Here is a 27,298-nt window from a genome sequence, read left to right as displayed (position 1 = left end):
TGAGTTTTTACCAAAAAGTTCTATTTTGGTTTCATCTGACCATATGACATTCTCCCAATCCTCTTCTGGATCATCTAAATGCTCTCTAGCAAACTTCAGACGGGCCTGGACATGTACTGGCTTAAGCAGGGGGACACGTCTGGCACTGCAGGATTTGAGTCCCTGGCGGCGTAGTGTGTTACTGATGGTAGCCTTTGTTACTTTGGTCCCAGCTCTCTGCAGGTCATTGACTAGGTCCCCCCGTGTGGTTCTGGGATTTTTGCTCACCGTTCTTGTGATCATTTTGACCCCACGGGGTGAGATCTTGCGTGGAGCCCCAGATCGAGGGAGATTATCAGTGGTCTTGTATGTCTTCCATTTTCTAATAATTGCTCCCACAGTTGATTTCTTCACACCAAGCTGCTTACCTATTGCAGATTCAGTCTTCCCAGCCTGGTGCAGGTTGACAATTTTGTTTCTGGTGTCCTTTGACAGCTCTTTGGTCTTGGCCATAGTGGAGTTTGGAGTGTGACTGTTTGAGGTTGTGGACAGGTGTCTTTTATACTGATAACAAGTTCAAACAGGTGCCATTAATACAGTTAACAAGTGGAGGACAGAGGGGGCTCTTAAAGAAGAAGTTACAGGTCTGTGAGAGCCAGAGATTTTGTTTGTTTGTAGGTGACCAAATACTTATTTTCCACCATAATTTGCAAATAAATTCTTTAAAAATCAGACAATGTGATTTTCTGGATTTTTTTCTTCTCATTTTGTCTCTCATAGTTGAGGTATACCTAGGATGAAAATTACAGGCCTCTCTCATATTTTTAAGTGGGAGAACTTGCACAATTGGTGGCTGACTAAATACTTTTTTGCCCCACTGTATTTAAAGCTCTGAATAATGAACTGGAAGCTGCTGCACACAGGAGGTTGATTGAGGACAAAAACATTATATCAGATCTTTAAAGCAACTTCTTTTAGATTCAACAATTCAAAAACGTTATCGCTTTATCACCTGTAAAAATTCATTAGCATTAACAAGAATCATTGATCTGCAGATAATAATAGATATGAATCTATAGATAGACATATAGAGGCATCATTTCCCCTTATCTGTGCAGAAAAGAATAGGTGGATCAATAGATTTGACATGTAGAGTGTATTCAATTACATCTGTCCACAAACAATGCTGCCATGGCCATACGTATGAGTTCACTGTCCAGTGAGTTTCTTCTGAGGTTAATACTTTTTTATTAACCGATAACTCTGACGGCTGAAGCATCACATTAGCTTTGGTTGAACTTTTAAATGATATAGTATTTAGAATGAGGTCACTGATTTGAATGGATTTAGGAAAGGATCTTTTCAATTCGAACAGGAAGAATAATTACAGCAACAAATTGTGTTTTTAATCTAACAACGTTTTTTTTTAACCACAACCGAAGTTATTCCCCACTTAAGCATGCAAAACTCATAAACCCAATACACAGCCATCACATTGCTAATACTGTAGCTAAATTAACAATTGTCCCTGTATATCTAAAATCTGAATCAGAATACCTTTATTCGTAAAGTGAAAGTATTTCAATTTCACAATTTCAAAGGACGTTTATACCAGTATACTGACATTTTTCTCACCGAGTTACTTTGTGGAAAGGGAAATTGCTTTCAGCTTTCACGGAGTGGACAGGTTTTGAAAATACGAGGGATTGTTTAAAAAAGATCCAGTTTAAACTAATTATCTAAAACAACGTAGGAGGATGAAACTAAGGGTGAAACCAAAACTATGAAAATAAGATCCAGATTTTTTGAAAAACATTTTCCCTGTTTATGTTTTTCTGGTTTGTTCTGCCAATCAAAGCGCTGTCTCCCCATAACTCAGTTAGGATCCATTACAGTTCCTCTACCAAGTTTGAGATGAAGTCTGCAAGAGGACAGTTATTAAGAAAAATAAAATACAGCTGACAGTTTACCACATTCACATTTTATTTCCCATGGCTTCCCATTTTCTGCATTACAATCAACCTAAAATGAGTCGCTATCACAGCCCGTTTACCTCAAAACAAACACAAAACAAAAATAACCAGACATAAAATTCTACAGACAAACATAAATAAGCACAGCACACATAATTCAGAGGGACATTTTTCAGATCGTATATCCTTTATACACACAGATGCCAGGAGCAATGACCTCCCTAGCTATTTCTGTTGTTCATGAGTAAAATCTGAAAGGAAAGAAAGCCGAGAGAAAGAGGAAAAACAAGGAAATGAAAGAGGTTGAAGTGACGGAGAGAGAGAACGTGATTGGGTAGAGTGAAGGAGGGTGAGCGGATAATCAAATAAGGAGAAACACACTGTAAGAGCATTAGCTGAGCTGAATAATGGAATAACTTAAAACTCCTACACACACACTCACTTGCACTCATACTCACTCAAAAAGCCTCATATACAGTACATACAGGTTTCCATCCCATAAAACAATACTCAATAAATTACAAAATATAACCAAGAGAAAATAGCCATGCACTCGCTGTACAACAGAAACATACCTTCTCTCTGAGAACAAATAAAAGACATAATCAAACAAACAAACTACATTTTTACTCTCAATACAAAGCACCATCTGTTTATATCCATGGGTGTCTCCTCTGCAAATCCACAAATATACATATAGATTGGAGGAAAGGATAAGAGGGAAACTAAATTCCAGTATAACTTTTAAAACAACAAAGTATGCGCCAGCTTTGTGCCGGGCTCTGAGAACTTCACACTAGTGAGAGGACTGAAGTTGAAGTTAGCTAACTGTGACATGTAAAGTGTTTGTTTCTCTTTGTTTTGCGTCTATAGTGTTTATCCAAAGTGCAAAAGGGTTTTCTGCTCCCGGCAGCTCATGCTTCTTGTTCGCTACTGCTTTGCCTAACATTATAATACTGTCTATTATTAAAAACAATGAAAACACCAACAGTGCGTGTGTGTATTTTACATTCCATCTTCATGTTCTTTCTTTATGCTGTGCATGAACGAGGACCTCAAACCAGAGCGGTGTTAGTTAGTTGTTGGTGTGTGTTTTATATCTGCATTTATTTGATACTACATGGTTTGTCTCGAAGATGTGAACATTCTACATTTAGTAATATAATAGCTTCCATTTTGGATAAAGCAGGGCAAACAGCACATGGGTGACGGGACCACGTGCACTGCAGCCAAAGAGGGAGGAGTTAAAGAGAGGATGAGTGAGGTCACAACTCAAGGTAGATCTGAGGAGGTGTTTTTGCACACTACACTCAGGATGAAAGAGGATAACCTGCAGCTAAGCTAAGAATGAGCCGTTTGGTCTCCCCATTAAGACAACCACTAGTGACTGACTTGGTTTGTCAGAAAAAAAGGAAAGGAAGTAGGACGCAAGCAAGAAAGGACACAAGGGAGTGTCACCAAAAGGAGTACAAAGTTAAAGTGCAGACTGAAGAAAGGTAAAGGAAATAAGAAGGCAGGTTGGTTGGATCTCTTATCACCAAACACAGGGTGATGTGAGTGAGGGGTTTAAAAACAGTACCTACAGCAGCTCTGGTACAACAGCACAGCCTCGTCAGGCAGCTTTAGTGTAAGGTCAGCTGTGAGACATGAGCGAGTGGACGCGGGTTCACGTTAAGGACCTGTGGTGCTGTTTGCTGCTCCGGCTAGATATACGTGAATCTCAGAGGCTATATGGTGTCTGAGGTCAGGGGTTACGCTTCATGGAGGTTATAGTATGATGGTGAGAGGTGTGAACATTCATTGAGCGACAGAGTTGTCTCCAGTGGGCCGGCAACACGGATCCGACTGGGAGGAGCAGCTCAATGTCGCCTACATAATATCAGTAGGTGTCTATGTAACAGGGTCAGGTGGTGAGCTAAGGTATTTATCGACCAGGCAAAGGGAGGGTCCTGACTACTTCACCTATAAAATATTTAAGATCAGCTTAAAATCCAAGCAGTGACATGTTGATGCTAGTATTGCCAGGTGTAAAGGAGATAAACAGCTCAGCATTATTCCCTGTGATTGGTCTCAGAGTCTGACAGCTGCTCCGGGTGATCGGGGTTTTCTGGGAGTTCGGTGACGTGCTCGGTTTCAGGCTCTCCGTCCTCATCGCCGCTCTCTGCGCTGTAGTCTATCGCCTCCAGAAAGGACGGCTCGTCCTCCTCCATCACGTAGGTGGTGGAGCTGCTGCTGGACAACAAAATAAAAGTGTCATTAACTCGTTCTCTGCAAGTTCATGATGTGAACAAGCCTGTCACGGCCAAAGCTCCTCACCTACATTACGTTAGATTATATTACATGTTAGACGCTTTTTTCCAAAGCGACTTACATACTCAATACTGTGGGCAATCCCCACAGGAGCAATTTGGGGTGAAGTGTCTTGCCCAGGGACACAACGACATGCTGACTGCAGTGGGGTTTGAACCTGTGACCCCCTGATCCCAACACCAAGGCTCTATCCACTGCGCCCCACCTACATCATGTCAGGGCTTTAGGAAAGCTACGGATATTAAACCATGCTAAATGTAGTTTTGCATATAATATTAGAGTATATCATTATTATAAATGACTACAAAGCTCTTTTTTCAAATAAATAACCCTTATTTTCACATATTGTACTGTATAGAACAGAACTGTCCTGTCAATGTCCTTCACTCTGAGCTGAACTTACTGGAGGAAACTAAAAGCTCTCAGATTTCACGGAGTGAAAGACCAATCTGAAATGAGTTTCATGGTCCTCGCAAATGTACTTCTGAGAAACCCACTTCTTGAAATCACTTCTCAAACATAGCCCGAGGTGGGCATTCAAAATGTGGCATTAACAATATGCAAATTCATTTGAATAAACTGGCATTGTATGACCTTTGTTTTGAATCAATGATGTGTTTAGTTTAAATGATAGAATCTTTATAATTTTCTATAGTTTAGAATTATAGTCTTTAGTTTATAAAATGATGTTTTTTTATCATTTTTTTTTCTCGATGAGCTGAAACTAGAGAATTGTCGTCATTTTTTTCTAGATAAATTACTTAAAAAGAAAATCAATTAATGTTCTGACTTTCCACTAATCGAGTATTTTACATAATAGACACTATGGACATCAACTACAATATTATACATATTAAGATACATATTTTTGAATAGAAGCTGGACACAAAGGGTGCTGTGACTTATGAGGCGGTTGTTCACCTCCTGTGGGTCTTAATGGTTAAATGGTTGCTGGTTGGTTGAGGTTTTAGTGGCTTTTTAATGGTGTTAATGGGCTGAAATGTGATCCCAAGGAGACAGTCGATCAGGGGGGCTCAGACAATGATCTCCCACCAAGCTGAGCTGTGAGAGTGCATCAGAGAGAGAAACTGTGCGTCAGTAAATCTACAGTAAATGTGTGTGTGTGTTTGAGTGTGTGTGTAATGATGTGGATGGACAGAATATTGTCCAAACAGATAATGAGAGTTGTGAGTTTACCATTACAGGCCATTATAGAAATACCAAACCCAATTTCTTCTTGCTTTGTGTTACACGTTCTGTCACCACCAACTTTAGCCATCTCTACATACAATCCATCATAAACATTAAAACCAAAATGACCTTTATTCGCCTGAGGATAAACTTTGACACGTACGTATAGCAAACACTTACAGTACGTACGCACGTCTCTCAATGCCTTCCTTTAAGTCAAACAAAAACACACCCATACCCATCCATTTACTCACTCCGAGACACCCAGTTTATTTGCAGATGTCTCCCAAAGGCCACAATATCATTGTTGAGCTGACCTATTAAATGCTAAGTGGTACCATACCAAGCTCCGTGCATAAAACCATAAACTTGGGTTGAGAGCAACAAATCCCAAGAGATATTCATAAAAAAACACACCCAAATACACTTTTGGAGTCCCTTAATGATCAGACACATGAATGATGGATGAATGAATGTATCAATATTAGAGTAGAGTAGGTTAGCAGGAGAGAGAGGGAGACACAGAGGGATGTGAGCATTAAGTGGTTTGGAGCTTCAAGCCATTCTTTCAAACCGACTGCCTTAACAAATCTGTGGAAGAGACAACGCTGACGTTACAAAATAAAAAATAAATTAAGATAACCTTGGTGGTCACGGCTTGGGTTTGGCCGAGTTTAATAATTTATCTGTGTGGTGATGAACTCAAGTACAATTTAATCTGTATGGACCTCATGCTACTGAAGGGGGAATTGTAATAGAGTTGACGAACAGTTAAGCTTTGTGGTCATTAATGAGGATGTTTCAGGGAAATGTTGCTCATAGTTTTGAGCTATTTCTTAGATTATGGATGAAGACTCTAGAAACCTTATTGTAACTAATATCTTACAACGGTCTGTGATCCCATTTTGATCATTATTTATCAACCTAATATTCAGGGTTCATACACTTTTTCACCAATGATTTTCAATGACTTTTCCATGACTTCTCCATGACCTTTACCTAATTTTCCATGACCAAATAAATTACTCTTGCTCAGCGGTACCACTGAAAATTGTTTATTTTAACATGGAACAGAAAAATAAGGTCTGCATATGAAACATGTTGTGCCTATCTAAAACAAATCAAATAGTAGGCTTACTAGCTCCTACAGACGTGATAGTAAAAATCTCTCACCAGCAAAATACTTCGTCAGTTAAATGCCATTTTACGTTTCATTACTATACAGTATTTATTATCGTTATAGTATTACTATTTCAGCGATTAGATAAAATATAAATTATATTTGATGCAACTTTAGTTACATTTCCGTGACTTTTCCAAAACTTTGGGAAAAATATTGTTTTCCATAACTTTTCCAGGGCCTGGAAATAGCATTTTGAATTTCCATGACTTTTCCAGGTTTTTAATGACCGTAAGAACCCTGAATATTGAATGACTTTTACTAATTTTAGCAAGAGCAGTGTTTGGCTAAGGGGATGATTATGATTTGAATACTTTCTATTTTTGCAATTGTTATAAACTAAAACAAACATGTAGTTGATAAAGTGCCGCAAGCTAACTTGGAATAATCTATATACTAGGTTATAATATATATAATAAATCGCTTAATTGTATAGCTTCGAAATGTACAAAGTAGTGGATAACTTCAATGGCATGTTCTCAGAGCCCAAAACTACAGATTTCTTCATGAACTACTGGATGACCAAGAATGAGAAAATATTATACATTGTATTTGACTGATTAGCATTTCTCTATTAGTTAAACATATGTGAATGCTGCTGTCCCCTGAAGGCATCAGCACATAAGTGATGAGGAGTTGCTCGGCCACTGTTCACTTTAATATATTGCTTTCCTACTTTGTGCTTATACAGTATATTCCAGCAATGAGCAACTATACAGGAAGGCAGTGTACTCGTGTGAATGTGCATTTAATCCACATGGTACCACCCTGGGTAGTGTGGCCTTGAATAGCCTCAGCGTGTAGGTGTTAATGGTTTGAAAAGACAGTGTGATGTTTTACGCTCTTTTAGAGAAAAAAAGACTTTGCTGACAATTATTCATACCCATTCCCCTCTCAATCCGGAGTTTTCATTATACTCCTCACACATGATCATTGATAGAATGTCAATGATGCTCACAGGAACTGCGCATAATGCGAGCCTTCATGTGTTTCTTGAGTAGTGCTTCAGAGGAGGAGCGGAGTGACTGTCCCACCGCTGAGTATCAGCGCCAAGAGGGGGGACGTGTCTGGCAGTGAGGAGGGGGATTTGTGCAGATAGAAAGGAAAACAGTCTGTAGCCACTTTACTGTGTTTTCCAGGTGGAATTTATGGCAACAGAAAACACTTCCCAACTCAGATATCTTGGGGATGCTGAGAAACAATAAAAGTAACTAAATCATTGGTTTGTGATTTCTGTAGAGTTAGTTTCTTGTTTCCATGAGACCACAGACTATATTCCTAAATGGTGTGTGTGTGTATGTGTATGTGTATGTGTATGTGTATGTGTGTGTGTGTGTGTGTGTGTGTGTGTGTGTGTGTGTGTGTGTGTGTGTGTGTGTGTGTCTTTACTAACCTGACCACTTTAGTGTGCGGCCCGATGATATCGCTCTCTAAATCCAGCAGGTGTTGGTGATTGCGGAGCCCCGTAAGCCTCTTCAGCCTCAGCAGGGCCACGCAGAACTGAGCTCCCATCTCCTCCAGCTCCCTGGTGCCGATCTGAAGACCCTGAACACAACACGAGTACATGTACATCAGAGAAATATGCAGACTAGGTGAATACTGATATGTTCACCAGGTCTAACTATGGCACAGAGAAAGCCACAATCCTCAAACTTGCAAGCAAAGTTCATGAACTTTTCCAACTTAGACCTAAAAAAATATATTTTAAAGGTCCAACAGGAATATCATTTAAATGGCTGCTGGAGTTTTTACAGCTGGTCGGGTGCCTGGGGATGGAGCCGTTGTCCATCTTCAAACGGCCCAATTCTCAATGCTGGAAAGCATTCGCTGAGCAAACTTTTCATGTTGAAACATGATAGTATATTTCATTTGCAGGAAGCACACATTCAAAAGCATACGCACTCACACCTGCAACCCTAACAAAGTCTTCTCAGTGCTGTACAATCATTCAAGTAAATGAATACTCACTGAGGGACACACATACAAAGCTTAACCCCGACTCAACCAACAAAACGTTCATGTTTCCTTTTCCCCAGAGCGGAGCTAGGGACATCTAAACTTGGCCTGGCCACAGAGATATGCAGCCCCAATTCAGGAGACATTAGTTCCTGCACATCTGGACAAACACTTCTACACAAGTGGGGGGGGCTAATCAGTGCCAAAATGGCTTCCCTATACTGCCTCTGAATATGAAAGATGTTGACATTGGCCAAATTCAGTGAAAAGGAAATCATCTGCGGTTAAGAGACAGTGAGAGAGAAGAATGAGAAGTGAAGAGGTCAGCGGAAAGCTGGAGAAGAGACAGAGAGGAGGCAATACAAAGTGAAAAACAGGACTGCAGCTCCACCTGCTGGACATTTGGAGATCTACAGAGGCACCTCCCTCTCACTTAAGCAGAGGTGGAAGAAGTACTAAGATTGTGTACTTAAAGGTCCCATTTCATGGCCATTTCCACTGTTCATAATTCCATTTTTGATGTCTACTAGAATAGATTTATATTCTGCAATTTTCCAAAATCACTTTGGTTTCTCATACAGCATCTCTGTAAACTACGTGTATTCACTGAATTTCACTCTCTGCCTTTAACGGCTTGTTGTAGCTCCAATAGCACATTGTGCTGATTGGTTGGTTCACGTTGCGAATCGCGCTGAGCTCCGTGGAGGTGTGGTTTCCTTGTTTAGCGATACACAGCGAAACACAGCCAAACTCACCCTGAGCACACACAAAGTTGAAGTAAAAACAATAAGTGTGGCTTGATATTGAGTAAGAAAAAGGTTGATAAACGCTGTGAGAATGGGTCTGCAGAGAGAATTTCGCCGCGATCCCAACTGTCTGTTATCAGCCTGCAGCCAGGGAGGAGAGATCAGCAGAGCTGCATGCACTGAGTGTGTGTGTGAGGAAGTTCGTGGATTGGTCAATTTGGACCAATCAGCGGGGGCTTAACGTAACGGCTCCGCGGACGTAACGTAACGGCTCCACGGATTGGTCCATTTGGTTCCGGGAAACGCATGACATCATGCGGTACCCGGAAGAATCAATGGACAGTGACGTATCTCCAACGAGGCGTTTTGGGGAGGTATTTTCTGTGTTAGAGTTTTACTCGCTACAGGGTGTACTTTGAGGGTTTTGACTCTGCAGACCGTTTACATGCAGCAAAACCTTCATAACACACAAGGGGACAGGTAATAACCGGAAACGCATGACATGGGAACTTTAAGTAAACGTAGAAGCACCATAGTCTAGTAATACTCTGCTACAAGTAAAAGCCATGCAATCAAAATGTTATTCAAGTGAAAGCACAAAAGTATTGTCATCAAAATATACTTAGTAATATAGTGTTATCAAAGCTAGTAAAGGTGGTTTTGTATACTTCAGGGTAGCTTGTGAATGATAATCCAGGGGTAACTAAAGTCTTATTTAAGTGTTGTTTATATTTTACATAATTAAAAACAATCTGAAAAGTAACTAAAGGCACTAAATAAATTAAGTGGAGAAAAAGTACATGATTTACCTCTGAATTGTAGTGCAGTAGAAGTACAAAGAAGCAAAACATTAGATTACTTAAGTGTCTTTCTGTATTTTAAAATAAAAACGTACCTTATATTTTCCCTGGTCACAGCCACAGAGCGTGCTCTCCATGGTGTAGCTGCGTTGCACTCCTATCTCTCTCCACACAACAACGCGGGCGGTTGACTCTTTGGATCGCTCCACAACAAAACTACAGCTCCCCATGCTGAAGGCCGGGGCGATCTGGGACAGGATCTTAGGAAGGGCCTGAGAAACACATCAAATTGCTGAGGTTTGGGGGCATAAGAGCATCAAGGGGCAGATGATAAAGTCATTTTATTGTAGGGAACCACAACAGTTTTTTAAGCAAAGAATGGCTTAAGTACAGAGCAGTGGCTTAAGAAAGCTTATGCTGCTGTTATCCAAAAACGCTTGCTGTGGCCGGTAGCCTAAAGCCACATGTCCACCAGAAAAATCTGTAATGAAATGGCATTTCTATTAGCATTATGCTGAGCGAAAAACTTCTTTTTTGCTATCCAGCAAAAAAAGACAAACTGATCTTGACCTGCCCAGCTGGTGAACGGAAATACAAAATAAGTCCTACCCCACTGCAGAGCAACATTCAAGGTGAACTACTGAAGTAAATCACATCTGGACATGTAAATCATATAAGAGCTGGCATCGAAACACAAAATAAATAGATAGAATTCAAAATGGTTCTACAATCTTTTGCTAATTATGGGGAAAAGATTTCAATGGAAACTTAACAGTAAGGGGGTTGACATGTGCTGATGTAAATATCAAATACTCCAACAGCATCTCTTTTCTGTAAACTTAGTGTAGGTTATCTCTTTGTGCTGAGTTTGATTTAATTATTATTCAGTGATGTGAGAACAGTCATCTAAACAGGAGTGTGTGTGTGTGTGTGTGTGTGTGTGTGTGTGTGTGTGTGTGTGTGTGTGTGTGTGTGTGTGTGTGTGTGTGTGTGTGTGTGTGTGTGTGTGTGTGTGTGTGTGTGTGTGTGTTTACCCTGTATCCAAGGTCCTCCTGTAAGTCACTGGACGTGGCGCTGATATTGGACTGCCAGACGGTCTCCTTCACACTGCAGCCGTACATGAACACATTCTTCTTCCTCGAATGGCCGTGGTAGTCGCAATAGACCTACACACACACACACACACACAAAATAGAGGGAGGATAGGATTATGATCAAGATGTATATGGCAGTGATCCAAATTGGCTTCATTTCCTCCTTTATTTGTATTGTTTCAAATAAACTATACAAATAATGGGTTGAATACAAATCCTTAGAGATAGTTACAATAGCGTAATTGAATTCACTGTATCTTCTTTAAATACACTGTGATAATGTGTTATAATGGTTGTAAATGTCAATAGTACAGCAGTGTTACTGCTCATACATCTCAAAATACATTTTTTCTCAGGTTTATTTCCAGAGGAAGGACAGCGGCCTCACCTTGCTTTGTGTTATAAAGTCATCACCCTTTGTACAGTAAACAAATCTCTCATAAAAGATATATATATATATCTAACATTGCTGACACACAGTGTAGTGCAGAGGGCAATGAAGGCTGTTGTGTATGGTATATGCTTTAATGCCTGAATGTGTTGATTTGATCATGTGTGCCTCGTGGAAATGCAGCAAAACGGAGTGTGCAGCTACAACAGGAGAAGTGTCACACGCTTTAGGAAGACGTTAAGAGTGGTTCTTTATTCTCCCCGAGGAAAGATGATGCAGCAAAGCACAAATGCCCCCAAAGAGAAGAAAGTCAAGTTAATTGGAGGTCATACCAGTGGTGCTCTTTGTATGTGTGCAAGGTACTGCAGCAGGCTCTTAGTGTGGTAGATGGTGGGGTGGAGCTCAAGGTTGGGATTCTGCCACTGGCGATTCAAATCCTCTCCACTCAGAGAACAACGATGACTACAGCAGAAGAGGGGAAGGATAGAGGGTGAAGGAGAGCAGAGCCACAGCTGGAGAATCCTTCAGTACAAGGCTTTGTGTGTGTTAATGAAAATAAAGCTGTGGTCAACGTGCACCGTATCTTCAGTGTGTATACTTGAAAGCTGTTAATGTGTGTGCATTTCTCTTTTTACTCACTTTCCATTCACTACTCCATCAGGGTTAAGCATGGGAACTATTTTAAAGATGTATGACTCTCTCAGACTGCCTGCTAGTGGGCTGCTGCCCATCAGGAACTCCAGTGTGCCCTTCATTACCCAGCTGGCGTTGGTCTCCCCAGGGTGCACTCTGGCCGACAGGAAGATCAAAGGACGATTTCCTGAGGAGCAAGATAAAGGGAGAAAGGGGGGGAAAGATAGAGAAAGAATGAGAGCGCAGTAATGAGAGAAAATAAACTGATTGTTCAATTCAAAGTTTTTACAGCTGAGGAACAGCATCAGTAAACTACAGGGGTAAAACAAACATTGGCATGCTCTGATACCCCAGGGCTTTTCTAATGTATTAATAACAAGCCTTTGTTTTAAATAAATAAGCGTTAGAAAATTAAATGTGTGTCAATTATTAGAGAATATCTTTAGAGGAAATCTTGGCAAAACGATCTATGAGCCAGGCATTACTGTATGCATCACCAAAACGACCAGATTATATTTGTCAGGCTGGCAATACAACAGCCATTTAATGTTAAGATATTATGGCGTATTACAAAAGGTTTCAAGCTGCCAGCTGTTACCAGGACATCTGACAAAAATACATTTTAAACACCTATATCAGTTTCCATACTGATGTGATCAAAAAGATGCTGTACATAAAACCTTTCCCATGATAACTCAATGATTTTGAAGGTCAGGATAATCCATTCAGTATTAATACTGAGAATGGAAGTCCTAGCACAAACAATATAAATATATCATACAGTAGTCACAGTCTGCTGATCAAGTTTACCGATTTATTAAAAATCCTGAATCTGCAAATCTCCTGCTCAGGTATGGAGGTGATGGTGAGCAAATAAAAACGACGCATTCAGTGATTAACTTACTGAATTGACAGATGTGATCATTGGAGTTGGACTCTGGCATGGCAGTGATGGTGAGAAGGGGGCAGCTGTTTCCTCCCAAAGTTTCACACAGGACGTCCTGTCTCAGGTAGATATGAGGGGTCCTATAAGCCTCCAGTTTGGACAGGTGCATCTGAGGACACAAGGACAAGTTCTATTTTGCACACTAACATTATGTACAACTTTCATTTGAGCCCCCATCCCTCCTGGGTTCTTAACAAGTTAGTGTGTATTATTGCTTTTGCATTGGCTGTTTGATTAAGTGATTCAGATTGAGCTTTACTTTTGTGTTTTGTATTATAAGTCACTCTGTATAAAAAGGCAGGGAAATGCAATAATCAAAACAAAACTATTCAAATAATGAGTGTTCAGTAGTTTGAGAGCACAGTAGCTATTTGAGCTGAGATTTTAATCAATTATAAGTGATACAGCAAGGGAAACACAACAGTGGACTCCTTTAAGAGGCGAGGGCATCTGTGGTCATACTGTGGTTTATGAAGTGATTGATTACATTTGACTTTTTTGTAGGGGCATTTAGGAGGGGAAGTACAGTTGTAAATGGTCTTGGATTTGTATAAATAATAATTCTCTCTAGTTTACAAACAGTGTTATTATAGAACTACCTTAAGAGTGGAGTATGTATAAGGGTAATGGTAGGCGAAGTAGCAGACGTCATCCTTATGGCTGAAGCTTGTGCTGAAGGTCATCGTATAATAAGACTTTCCTTTCTGACCACCAGCTGCAATGGAACTCCTGGCAAAGTGATTCCTGCAGAAGGAAGAACATTTTATGAGTAAAGGTTGCATAATATCACACTCAAACTTCTGCTGAATTTAAAATGTTGGAGTTTTATGTCTGTACATTGCATACATTCTTTATACTGTATTCTTTATATTCTATGTTTATTGTTGCATTGTTATAAAGAGGACAAACGCATCTATGATAGCGTCTAAAAACTAAACCCCAAAAGCCCTAAAACTGAATATTATAGCCATCATTTAGAGAATGTTAATGTATAGCAGTAAATTGTAATGACTTGCAGAGCACAAGTGTATCTCATAAAATGGCTTCTAAGTGCATGTAGAATTATACATGCAGTACTTTCTAAATATGCGGTGCAATTTGTGAAAAAAGGGTGTAAAGCGTCTATCACAATTTATTTTTCTACCTAAAGGATTCCTTTCAAAGATGTTGCAGTACTTAGTACACTAATAACTCATAATAACGTGTCAGTGCAATAAACTAGTCGAGAGTGCTTTATAGCTGCTGTTTATAAAACATATACATACACAAGGTACTTCTAAACTGCAGCACAGCGGCCGCATTATGGAAAATTGGTAAGTTGTATTAAACTACTGCACCTACTTGTAGTAACAGATGTCTGTTCCTGTTCTGACCCAGCGAGGCTTGCCGCTGATCGCCTCCTGCACAGAGTACATCAGAACCTGCATGCCTGCACACACACAGTCAAACAGATGCACACACACACACACTAGTTTTAGTTATAGGTTAACGTGTACCGTGTCCTTTTTAAGCAATGATATGGGTGCTAGGTCAATTCAATACAGTCTCATTTAATGTAATATTCTGAAAATAAAATATTCTGCCAGTCAAATGGAGGATATCATGCTAAAACAATGTTTTACATGTTGTTGTGTATCTCACCATAGTTGAACTGGCTGTTGGACTTCTCAGAGTTGATAATGTTGAAGCGGTAGTTGGCTCCGACACGCATGCCACTCACCTCAAAGTAGAACCACTGGTGGTAGTGATTACTGTTGATGTCTGAATTCAGCACAAGGTCATACTCATATCTGGAAAAACACACAGTAAAATATAGTAAATGTTGGTTGTCCAAAGCTTGATGATATTGAAAGGTGACTTAATTAAAACTGCATTGTGGACTTCTACTACTTCCTATTTAACTGATTCAATAAATAAATAAATACTTACTTCCTAACTTGAACTGCCTTCCTGAGGTTGCCAGACTCAAACTGAGAGTTGAACTTCAGTGATTCACCATCATCTTCAACCACAGGGCAACTGAACACAACAACATGTGGGTTAGAGATTGAGCTAATCTCCTTTGAAAATGTCACAGTATTCAACAGAATCAGACAAATGACAAAAGGGTAGCTTAGAAATATGTCTTGGTCCGTTTAGACTGCAAAGCATGCAATACTTTACGTTATCAGACTCTGTAAGAGGGACTCACCTGGGAATGTCTAGGTCATAAACTACTTTATCTACAATATCATTAGGATGGATTAACCTCTCGATGTCCTGGAATATTTTAGACCTGCAGGATTACACCAAAAAAACAGATTCATGGTTGATACAATGGAACCACACATAGGTTATTCATAACAAAATACTGTTTATTAATAAGGATGAATGCAATAAGCTGTAAAAAAAAAGGCCTTTACCCACAACCATGGCCTTAAAGACAAAGCAAAGCTAGAAGTGTAAACTGTAGCTCACATTCAGTGTCTAATACAGTAAATATTATAAAGAGAAAATATTTGTTTATTGATATCAGACAATGATACTACAGATTATTCAATTATTAATTAAATATTTCGTTTTGTTATTGCATTCATTTGTATAGTACTGTATCATGTCTCTATCATCTTTTGTTTCATTTGTATTTTCTTTGGTTTTACACGCTCGAAAAAAATAAATAAACTAAATGTGTTTTTTCTTATTGAGTTGTAAGGCACGGAAAACACAATAGTACACTGTAGTTTCAGTTTTCTACTGATTGCATGGTTTCTAATTTAACACTCAAGTTTTGCATTACCTGTATCCCCTTTTTAGTTTATTTGCTAAATCATTTCTGCATATCACATTTTTTAGAATAGGGCCTCACCTCTGAACACCATAAACTCTCTCCTGAAGGGGTTCCCTAAATGTTGGGGGTACATGTCCGAAGTAGTCTGGGTAAGCCACTTCTGCGTACTGGGGTACGGAGTATGTTCCCTTCACCATCTCCACATAGAGGTCGGGGTCGTGCAGCGGGAGCAGTAGCGCAGTGTCTGGCACCTCCAAAACGCTTCCTTCCCCCCCCTCATCCTCGGCACCCTCTGAGCCACACTCTGAACCCAGGTTACTGCCGCTGCCTCCTCCCACACGGCGAGTAGCAATACCTCCCAAAAGCAGAGGAGACTGAATGTGTCTCGTGGCATTGACTGGGGATCCATCTTGTTTGAGTCCCCTTCCTCCTTCTCCTGAGTTCAGGGCCCCCTCCTGTTCTAGAGAGATACACTCAAACACATTTGCGAGGTCTTGTTCTATCATCTGCCCTTGAGATGGAGGCCTGGCGAGGGAGGGCAATGTTGTACGTGCGTCGGGGGAAGGAATGTGGGCCTCCTCTTTTTTGTCTTGGTCCTTGGTGAGGTGGATGGTGTCCAGTTCTAGAGGTGTGAGAGGGGGAGCAGGAGTGGGAGCTGTTGGAGCCGGCAGGGGGGGCTGTCCTTTGGTTGGGTTGCAATCCTCCTGAGAGCTCAATGGGTGGGTGTGCTTTGGGGACAGGGCTTGAGCTGTGGGCACTATGATTGGCCGAGAAGATCGATTCGAGGCTGACGATGAGGAGAAAGATGATGATGTGGTAGAGGCACTCTTTGAGCATTCAAAGTTATAACCCTGCAGGAATAAGATGTGGCGATGAGTAATAACATGTGGTAGAGACCTCACACTCAACCCGTTAAAATAAAATTGAAGATCTACCAATAACAATACAAACAATGAGCAATACTTAGCGTAAGGGTCAAATGGATTCATCTCATTGTAATAACATCAATCATAGTAACATAAAGGACAAATAGAACATGAAAATAAAACAGTTGTAAATGGTAAAATACATTTCTCAAGCTAATAATCATATGATTAAAAAAAGGAAAATAAAAACTAAATAAGGTCATATAAATTGATCTTGTGAACATATATTTCTATGTAAACTTAATGTATGTTTCATAATAATTCATTCTGACGCACAATAGTATGAGAAAATAAGATCAGACCTAAGAACAAGTATGTGTTAAAAATATACAGACACAACCGAGAGTATTGTGATAACACATTGTTGAATGTTGTCAAATACTTGCATATCAATACACCAATAATTCATGTTGTATAACTGGATGTTTTGGTCATATTTTCATACTAAAAACCTTTGTCAACATAGTCACAAAGGACTGACCTGGAAGTCTTCAGAAAGCTCCAAGAAGAACCTCTCATAGACCCTCAACTCCTCGAACGGACGGCCAGGGTTCTTCTTGGGATGCAGCTTGTTGAGGTCCGTCTCTATGTCATCATTCTGATGACAAGACACAAAGGGAGAAAACACACACATCCATGTTATAATTTTGAATGTGTGTTGTCTGGATGACAGATGGGGGATAAATAGAGTAGTATTCTGTATTAGGGCTATTGCTCAAGTCTTTTGTTAGAAGGATCAGAGAACACAGAACCTTGACACCTATGTTTAATTTTTGGGGGATGTTATAGTGCTCTGAAATGTTCAGTGCCTCGCTGGAATGCCAACTCACTCATAAAGGAGCTGAACACTTTTTTCATTTCATCCGTAGTTGTAAATACCACATATCAGATATGGGAGGCATGTGATATGAGAGTGTTAGGCACTGTCTGGCTTATGACTGCCCCCTGCTGGAGGTGTGTCAGACAAAACTGACAATCTGTAGAAGTTAAGTATGTTATCATTGATACAAACTCCCCGATACACTTATAGATTCCCATTGTTTAGCCAATGAGGGCTAATAATAATTAAAAAAACAACAATAATTCTTACTAAAGTTCAATCATGATGCAAAAACGTTAACGATGTATTTGACTTAGGCCTCATCTCTGCAGTGTCTCTTTAACACTCCTTGCATACAGAGAACATTCATTTAACAATTTGAACTCTAAGTGCTACACATAATGTTGGTATGTGAAATATTGTGTGTGCATGCGAGTGCTGAATATTACCGCAGTGTTTTGATCCTTCTCGTCTTCTTCATTCTCAGTATCGTTCTCTGTGTCTGCGTCTGTCTCCTCGTTATCACTTTCATCCACCACATCATCCACTGGTACACACACAGACGCACGCACACACACACAGACAGTATGAGGTGACTTTCCCTAAAACTAAGGTTTACATTTCTTTGCCAAAGTCAGGAGTTCATTATTTTACAGACAGGAAACTAAACGGATTTCGGGCACCGAGCTGAATTACTATAACAGAGAAAATGTTAACTACAAAATGTGAGCAGCCATGATTCAGAGATGGGTGAGAGATTTAAAAGACAGAGGAATTTTGATAACATGAAAGGCAAGTAGCTTGTTCTGTGACACTGTTCTCCATAGTTGGACAACTGACATCATAGACATGTTTTTTTGACAATATAGGAGTTAACACAACTATGTGGTATATGTTCCTGTTAGATTTTTACTGACATTTGTGGACATCATCAAGGAGATTCTAAGTATAGCGCTACATGAAAAGTTATATTTCGATTGAACATGTTTTAAGAATACATTAACGGGAAGAGACAATAGGCTAAAGTTTTTCATCAGACAACCTGTGGACGCAACAAGGAAGCGTATTAGTTGAGGACAGTACAAGTCTACTAGTAAGCAAGCAAGCAAGAAAGCACTGTGCACTAGGCATGTTTATTACTAACACATGTTATGTGTTAGTTTAACGAAGTTATGAGGGAAGTAAATGAGTAAGCAGCAGTGAGTGAGTCTATGTTTTCTGAGGATGGAGATGTTTCTTACGTACGTCTTACCCTTCTTTAAAGGCCTGTCGCAGAGCTGAAGAATCTTTCTTCCTGTAAGGCATATTGTGTGCAGCAGTATTTCTCATTAACCAATCATGCGGTCGAGGGATGTAATCATTATTTGTGTGTGTGTATGTGTTTATTTATTATGTAGAAATTAATCTAGGAGAGCTAACCGCGCTAAATAAGTTTAAGTGTCTGTCTGTTTGGCATAAAAAAAACAATGAAAGGCGTGCGCAAACACTATGCTGGAGCACTCTCTAGTGAACTGTGTGAGAGTGTGTGTGTGTGTGTGTGTGTGTGTGTGTTTCTCACCCCCAGGTGGCTGGCTGTAGAGCTGCGCCACAGGACCTGCAGCAGGTGTATGTGGCAGCTGGTAGTGGAAGGCCGATTTGATGGTGGGCAGAGGCAGACGGTTCTTAGGAAAACACTTCCTCATGATGAGACTTGAAGTGTTGACGAGTGGATCCAGAGTCCGCACCGGGAGACACTCCTTTAAAATACAACCACACAGAAAGTAGAGCAGTGTAAGTGTGTGTATGCAGAACATATGTGCTGAATGCTGTTATTGTTTGCCATGCGTATGTCGCCCTTCTCACTCACAGAGGAGGAATTGTAGAGGATCCGCATGCCATCAGCGTCTATGAATGCTTTCCTGCCGAGCTTGATGTTGGTAATGTTCCTGAGGCAGACCAGCAGCCCTTTGCGGATCAGCATGTGGCGATGGCGTGTGTCATTGCGATGCCAGTCCTGGTACAGAGCGAGCAAGATATGCACATGTCCGCCATCCACTGCACGGCGAGCATTCGTTTCTGCAAGGAAACATGGAAGAGGGACATGAGAAAGCAGGGAGGATTTTTACTTTACGACTGTGGAATGGGATGAAGAGAAGCATGGGAGGTGTAAAACGTTTTGTTTTTTGGTTACTTAAAATCCATATTAAATGATCACAAAGTGCGTTTGCGTCAGTGAGAAACAGAATATCAAGGACAGGCAAAGCATTCGTGAAAATTGTGTTTGAGTGTCAGAAGAAGAAAGCTCACTAAACTACTGTAGAGTCAAAAGACAATGTTACAAAGCAAATTACTCACTGGATTTGAGCAGCGCTCCCAGTGCGTCCAGAGCTACCCTGTTGGTTTAGAAACAAGACAAATGTGTTACATGGTATGCTTAAAAGCCCATTGAAAGATTAAAAGTTGTTAAAATCTCTGAAGGAAGAAAAGTAGAGGCAGTGGATGTGTCGGTTTGTTTTACACACAGCATTCATGATGGCTCATTAAAGCAATCGATGGCTTACTTAAGCAGGCTGGTGTTCTTCTTGCTGTATGGCGACACAATTTTGAACATGATTTCCACCACTCCATTCTTGCCCAAAGAAATAGCATTCACCGCTTTAAAAGAACAATACATTAATAAATATCAGACACAATTAGAAATTGAGAGGGAGGACACAGGGAAAATGTACAACTGTCGAGTTTAAAAGTACTTACAGTTGGTGGAGTAAACCCTGAGAACCTGCAGGCAGGGCAGAAGCAGTTTGGTATTCTGTAGGTTCTGTTTCGTTAAGTTGACCGTGACGTTCAGCGCGCCGCTCAGACGAGCCTTTACTCCGAATTTTCTGTCTGAAGACATGTTCATGCAGAGAATACATCAGTCATTTTCAATGTGTTTGGATGGTTCAACCACTATTTTATTGATCTACAAGTGGAAGTTACGTGCAAGAAAAGTATCAGTTGTTCCTGCAAAGAAGAACACTGCCGGTTCAGTAAGCAATGCATCTCAAATATTTTACGAGGAAGTAAATGCTCCTTAATACACAATGTGTTTCCTTTAGCAGGAACAGCGTAAACATTGCTTTCATTTGTTTAAAGGAATGTTAACAGGGCACCTTTAATAGCACAGACCAGACTGACATAAGGGACATATAACACAGTTAACTGATGAGAACAGAGACAAAAGCAAACGTTGATGTGTTTGTGTGAAACTGTGACATTGATCCTACCTTTTGGTCCAACCTTGGCAAGCAGTGAGTGAAGCTGCAGCATGAGTTCTTCACTGGGAGGCAACTCTTTACTGGCACCGATCAGAATCTGGAATAATATTCCTGTTCCTCCTTTGGACACAAATACTCCCACCCTGCGACCTCTGCCTATAGACAGAAAACAGACAGCATTAGATGTGATAAAGCATAATTCATCATGGAAATATGCAGTGAAAATCCTGGAAAGCACAAACCTTAAAACATTATGCATCCAAGCTGAAGTTACTATCACCATTTATAACTTATAAATGGTGATAGTAACTTCACTCTTATTAAGAGTGTTAAACTGAGTTGTTTATGCTTTTTAGAACAGATTTACTAAGAGTCAGAGTCATAAAAGAATATTGGAAAGGACAGTTAAATTGCCCGCTAACTTATTATCCAGAAAGGAAGTTAATGTTGTTATTAGCTCTAAAAATCAGGGCATGAACTGCTCATCAATTTTGGGTTTGGAAAAAAAGGGAAAGCTCTACATACCCACAGTCAGCAGCTCACTGAGTATGTACAAGATGTTCAGAGTGGTTGGGACGTCCCTGGTGTTCTGCCAGAGCCACATACATTACACACGTTAAAAAAACATTCAGATGTATACATAGTGAATATTACTGTGGGCCTTTGATGTGTCATCTGTAGTGTAGTTTCCTAGAGCTGTTTATACAAAACCAGGGATACTTCTTATGTCTGCCTGAAAACACTGAGCTAATTCTCTCATATTGGAGATGTCTAATAGGTTTAAGAAGGATTCCTAAAAGGGAGGGGAAAGACATCTTCCTATTGCTGATTTGTTTTCTCACAAGAGTTGTATGATAAGTGTTATCTTACTGCACATTAAATATCAAGCTATTTTAATTTAGCACACACAATGGTAGGTCATGAAATTGTATAGGAAATCAATCTATCAATCTGTGCAAACAGAAACAAAAACAACTGAGTAAGCTAAGTGTTGTCGTATTCTGAGCAGCAATGTCCTGCTGTGTTGATGAGTGAGCTTACCTCCAGTGACGCCAGGATGACCTCCATGCCACTGGAGCCTTTGGACATCACCTCTTTTCCGCTCTTCTCTGCAACACACAACAAAACAAAAAGGATCAGAGATGTGAAGATAAACAGCTGTGCTTGGTCCTGTACAAACAATGCGAGGGCTGTTTTTCCACATAAAGCTGCTTGTCCTGTAAACGTTGGCTGGGCCATAAAGGCATGTCCCAACGTCACAGTGGATTATCCTGGAACGTGTGAAGACCTCTGCCCTGGGTTACTGCTTCATTGCACAATAAATAGATCATTTTTCTTTAACTGTTACCTTGTGTCAAATAGTTCCTGTTTCCTAGTTCAAACACAAGTTTTACCTTTACCTATCCCACTGAAAAACATGTGAAAATAAATGATTGTGCTGTTATTCCTACTTCAACCCTTTCAATCACGCCGCACAGCTGCCCCGTAATTTATGGGCTGACAGATTCCAGTCTCCTTTGAAGAGGCCTCAGTGATTGAGCCAACCCTGTTTTGGAACAAATGCAAACTCTCCAAACAAAAACACATGACTGAGTCAACAACAGATACTGGGCAGAAGTCCTTCAACCTGAAAGAGGCCCTTAGTTCCTTTTATAGGACCGTTTTGAAACCATTATTAACTTATTAAAGAGGATTACATTTACATAAAATAATAACATACAATAAAGAATCTGTGTAATATTTAAATGTCAAGTTAAATTATGGATTTTATTAACTAGAATACACAGGTATGTTGTTTATTTGACACACGCATTTCCACCTTTTATGGTCTAATGCTAAGACACGTGTTGAAGAGAATATACAATAAATCAAATCAACATGGGTATGGAATGAATAATTATTACTAATTAACATACACAAAATACAGTTAAATCTGAAAAAACTCAACCGTCTTTCTTCACATTGTTCCAAAATGAAGCCTGTTGATGATCCTACACACGTGAGGGTTTCATGTATCTGGAATCTCCCGCAGCAGGCAAATATGGCAATGATGTCAATCATGCAGCTTTTATGATTGATGATGAACTCCACACTTTTACAACTATGTGCATCTCTCCACACACACACACACACACACACACACACACACACACACACACACACACACACACACACACACACACACACACACACACACACACACACACACACACACACACGTCATGCCAGACTTTTTAAAGCTCTCCAAAACCAACTGGCCTTTCAACACTAATCCTCAAAAATCTAAAAACAACATACACACAAGGGATTGCACATAGATCACTGAAAAATAATTATAAATAAAAGCAGACTGACAGCTAACAAAAACCTACATATTTTTCATTTCGAATGATCATATATATAAGTCATGTATGACTGCTTGAAGTAGTGCAGATTAACTGTACACATTAGATGGTTATTGTTATCTCACCTGGCCTAAAGAAGGTGAAATATTTGCAAAGTAAAATGCCCAAAAGATATATACATTTTATCAAAAACACCTGAATTATATATTTCATTCTTAATCTCACCTGGTGGCTCTGGGGAAACTGCAGATTGATAATATCTCCTGCTGTCACAGTACTCCATTTCAAAAGCTCTTAAAATTGACTAAAGCTTTGGGTAAACAGAAAAGTCCAGGTGAACAGGCTCAAAAGACTAAGGTTGCACAGGTCTACTGTGAATCTAACTGTCAACGTTTGTTGGGCTATATGAAGTGAAAAAGCCCGTTGGAACATATTTTGTACTTCAATATCCCTGTAAGGCTAGAAGCAAACTGCTCTACTCTCAATCCTCCAGCTTTTTGCCAACCTATGGTGCCAACACTAAGCAAAGGGTCAGGACACCATGAACTCAGTAAGCAGAAACCTCCCCTTGCACGAACCAGAAACTAGACCACCAGCTGCTCCTATAGAAATGTGACAACTGTATAAGAAACCTCTCCCCACACGTCCTCTCCTCTTTCCTCCCCCCTTTCTCCTAATCAGCACTGTGGGGAAAGAGAAAGCTGCCATGCTATCAAAGAATAACAAACACTGAATTTCTGACAGCAAAAAATGTAGAATTGTTACCTTTTATACTAGACACATTTCCTATTAAACCACACAAGATTTACTATGGTCTGTGAAGCTTATTGTTTAAAATAATTATATTTCATAGATTTTTCATCCGATTCATACTTTCCTTCTCCTTATCATCCTTGTTTACTATCTTTGTATCTGTAGACTGTCTACTAAGCTCCAACAATTATGAACATGAGACAAGAGTACAGCAAAGCCGGTCTTGGGGTGTTTGGTTACCATGAACCGGGCCAGACCCCGTCTTTCCCCCTCATCAACGTCTCGCTCATACACATTTCAAGATGAGGCTGCAGGCGGGGTGTGACAGACAGCCTGGACAGCTGATATATCAGGAATGATAACAGGGTCACACACAGAAGCCTTTCCACTGAGCCCAGCCGTTGGGACGGATTAACGTTTAACATTAAAGTGGGAGGACGGGATGAATTATGGTGAGAGGAGATGGTGAGTAAAGAAGTATGAAAATGTCAGCATGCTTAAAACTTCAAGGAGATGATTCAGCACATATTTTCAGACTCACACCGAAGGTTCTACTATACCTAAATTCTTATGACTAACATGCCCTAGCTTAAGAAACTCGTAGTGGCAAGAAAGTGCCACTGATTAAAAACTAATACAAATTATAGAGTTTTTATTTAAGTATTCAAATAAACATAATGTAAATAGTTCAAATCTGTAGTACTGTGGTAAACGATTCTTAATATTTTAATTAAAAACTGTATTTAAAGTATTTCATGTTTTCATTATTGATTAATCGGTCAATAAAATTGATGCTTTTTTTCTATTAACTGATACAATGTTTGGTTAAAAATGTGTCCCAAAGTAGTACAAAATGCCTATCGAATTTCCAAAAGCCCAAGATAAACAACAGTATGAAGTACAAAGATATTAAATGTACCAACATGTAAAATCATAATCTAAAACTGAAGGATAAAAACAAATCCTTCTGACATTTTAAGTTGCCACAGAAAATGTTTGGCATCTTTGCTTGATAAATAACATATACAGTAGTTTACAAGTAACAACTACTTTTGGCATTAATCAGCTAAGTGTTAAAGCACAGGAGCAATGATGCATGCATCAAAGATTTCTATTCTTCCTAGGCTTTGGACTGTCAGAGAGGCCCTGCTAATAGAGACAAACTCATGTTTCAATCGTGTTCGACACAGCGGTGAGGCTCAACACTTCTTCTGCTGTCAGAACTTCTTCTCTGCTCTCCTTTCAAGGAGTAATCAGAGAACCAGATCTGAATACACTATCAATTGATCCATACTTTGACTACCCCCAACTCATCTGTATTTACACAGCAGCTGCACTGAACACAGTTTCATTTTAGTTAAACTCAACCTGACTAGCTGAAGCTTAGCGGCAATTGAAAGAGAACCAAGGTAACACATCAAAGTTTACAGGTAGAAAGGAGTTCTACTGTATGAGCTTTAATCTGCATAAAGCCATGTGTGGCTCCACAGGTCAAATATGATAGATGGCCTCAAATGAGTACCATAAGTCAACATTAGCTCCTAGCATCATCCACCGGAACCTCTGACTCAAACTGCCGTCGTTGAAGTAACATTGTTGTAGTGTAGGCACCAGGTTGTGAAAAGGAGGAAGAGTGTGTGGAATAAATGTGTTGGCCCCTCTGCTCTGTGTGCTGCGATGCTGCTTTGCTTTCTGTCGCCAGGGCTGCAGGCCAGGTGGAGGGTAATCAGCGTCATGGGACACACCGAGCCAGTCCTCTGGGACTGATCTCATCTCACACACTTCTGTGTTGTGGTTTAGATATTTATTTTCCTTCTTTTTAACAGCCATGCAGCAAATTATCAGGAATACACCCTACACTTTTACTCAATATTTGTTGGGCATGTTTTGAATATGTTGTGGTCAATAAATTACTTTATTAGTTATTCTACCTATGTGTTCTCTGTTTTTTTCCCAATTTAAGAGCAGGGTGCTAATCTGGAGGGAAGATGCTCCTGTATGTGTAACCCTTCATTCTATTCAATATTGTATATTTGCTTATGTAATAGTTAACACAGTGGTTGATTTGATTACAATTAGAGTTATCGTTTTTTGTAAAAACATATTACAATGCCGACATAAGTTACTGCCAACAAAACGATTTAAGTCTAATACATCGGCACAAACAAAGAGGTGGCAGCACTGTTCATGTTATCACACTTAGCTTGAGATAACACCAATACTCACATACCACATGTCTCTGAACAAACGCATAAATACAGGGAAATTACTAGATTTAGTCTTTCTTTTGTTACAGTTTGAGAACAGTGCATTGCATGGTGTGTGTGTGTGTGTGTGTGTGTGTGTGTGTGTGTGTGTGTGTGTGTGTGTGTGTGTGTGTGTGTGTGTGTGTGTGTGTGTGTGTGTGTGTGTGTGTGTGTGTGTGTGTGTGTGTGTGTGTGTGTGTGTGTGTGTGTGTGTTCTCACCCTGTGTCTGTATGAGATGATATATCTTTGCAGTGACCTGTCTGGCTGTTTCGATATCTCTCGCCATGGTCTCTCCATTCATCCTCTCCAGTTGGGCCAGGAGCATCAGGATCCTGGAGTTACTGGGAACGCTGGAAACACGCACGCACACGAACAAACAGCTTTACTTTTTGGAGAAATATATGTAACATGAACATGTTATACATTAATCCATTCCATTATAAGCATTTAATGAAAGGAAAATGAAGAAAAAAGTATGTATTTATATATGTGTATTTATATATTGCACATTCAAGTCCATCTGGAAAGGTCTGAGGTCAGTATAAAAGCGTAGTGTGTCATATGGATGCATTTACAAAGTGGGTGCTTAATACATAAGCATGTGCTAAGAGAGAAATCTGTTACTATTTCCTGCTTCATGTCTGAGATTAAAAAGGGATTAGAATGATGGATCAGTTTTAGTTTATCCAGCATGGAGTTAACCAGGAGAACAGACATAGCAGCCCCTCATATGGGCACATGCCCTTTTATGCTTAAAGTAAGAGAAATATGTCTAAACCAGAATAATAACCAACATAAATAGCCTTCTCTGTACTAAAGGGCAGTGCTAAATATAAAACACCCAAATAGGCAATGTATGTTATTCAGGGTATATGCAGGAATCCTGAAGTCAAATGTAATACCTTTTAAGACCTTTTTTAAGACCCTTTCCATACATTCTAAGACCTCATCGCCACTTGGAGTTTTAACCGGTTACATTGGCTACACTTTACCTCAAATTGACTA

General features: G+C 39.9%; 1 protein-coding gene across 5 annotated transcripts in view; it reads right to left on the bottom strand.

Annotated features, from left to right (window-relative positions):
• Positions 1 to 1,947: 1,947 nt before the first annotated feature.
• The window catches only part of agtpbp1 (ATP/GTP binding carboxypeptidase 1), a 31,726-nt gene continuing 6,375 nt past the window's right edge, over positions 1,948 to 27,298 (bottom strand). The window contains exons 3-27 of one of the 5 annotated variants that reach the window (XM_010789909.1): positions 26,513 to 26,643; positions 21,990 to 22,057; positions 21,474 to 21,537; positions 20,958 to 21,104; positions 20,446 to 20,577; positions 20,253 to 20,346; positions 20,047 to 20,084; positions 19,559 to 19,767; positions 19,271 to 19,448; positions 18,965 to 19,006; positions 18,162 to 18,259; positions 17,374 to 17,490; positions 16,045 to 16,817; positions 15,391 to 15,474; positions 15,129 to 15,218; positions 14,841 to 14,989; positions 14,541 to 14,628; positions 13,799 to 13,943; positions 13,158 to 13,308; positions 12,260 to 12,440; positions 11,953 to 12,082; positions 11,170 to 11,301; positions 10,231 to 10,407; positions 8,027 to 8,178; positions 1,948 to 4,184 (exon numbers count right to left, since the gene is read on the bottom strand). In XM_010789909.1, coding sequence (XP_010788211.1) covers positions 4,004 to 4,184; positions 8,027 to 8,178; positions 10,231 to 10,407; positions 11,170 to 11,301; positions 11,953 to 12,082; positions 12,260 to 12,440; positions 13,158 to 13,308; positions 13,799 to 13,943; positions 14,541 to 14,628; positions 14,841 to 14,989; positions 15,129 to 15,218; positions 15,391 to 15,474; positions 16,045 to 16,817; positions 17,374 to 17,490; positions 18,162 to 18,259; positions 18,965 to 19,006; positions 19,271 to 19,448; positions 19,559 to 19,767; positions 20,047 to 20,084; positions 20,253 to 20,346; positions 20,446 to 20,577; positions 20,958 to 21,104; positions 21,474 to 21,537; positions 21,990 to 22,057; positions 26,513 to 26,643 — 3,751 coding nt within the window. In that variant the 3' untranslated portion in view covers positions 1,948 to 4,003. Of the gene's footprint in view, positions 4,185 to 8,026; positions 8,179 to 10,230; positions 10,408 to 11,169; positions 11,302 to 11,952; positions 12,083 to 12,259; positions 12,441 to 13,157; positions 13,309 to 13,798; positions 13,944 to 14,540; positions 14,629 to 14,840; positions 14,990 to 15,128; positions 15,219 to 15,390; positions 15,475 to 16,044; positions 16,818 to 17,373; positions 17,491 to 18,161; positions 18,260 to 18,964; positions 19,007 to 19,270; positions 19,449 to 19,558; positions 19,768 to 20,046; positions 20,085 to 20,252; positions 20,347 to 20,445; positions 20,578 to 20,957; positions 21,105 to 21,473; positions 21,538 to 21,989; positions 22,058 to 22,399; positions 22,525 to 26,512; positions 26,644 to 27,298 lie in introns of those variants that run through there. The other 4 variants (XM_010789910.1, XM_010789912.1, XM_010789911.1 and 1 more) reach the window with 4 other exon arrangements.

Source organism: Notothenia coriiceps, unplaced genomic scaffold (genome assembly GCF_000735185.1).
Source record: "Notothenia coriiceps isolate Sejong01 unplaced genomic scaffold, NC01 NC01_scaffold00033458, whole genome shotgun sequence".
NCBI classification, from domain to species: domain Eukaryota; kingdom Metazoa; phylum Chordata; class Actinopteri; order Perciformes; family Nototheniidae; genus Notothenia; species Notothenia coriiceps.
This window is presented reverse-complemented; position numbering and strand designations above follow the sequence as displayed.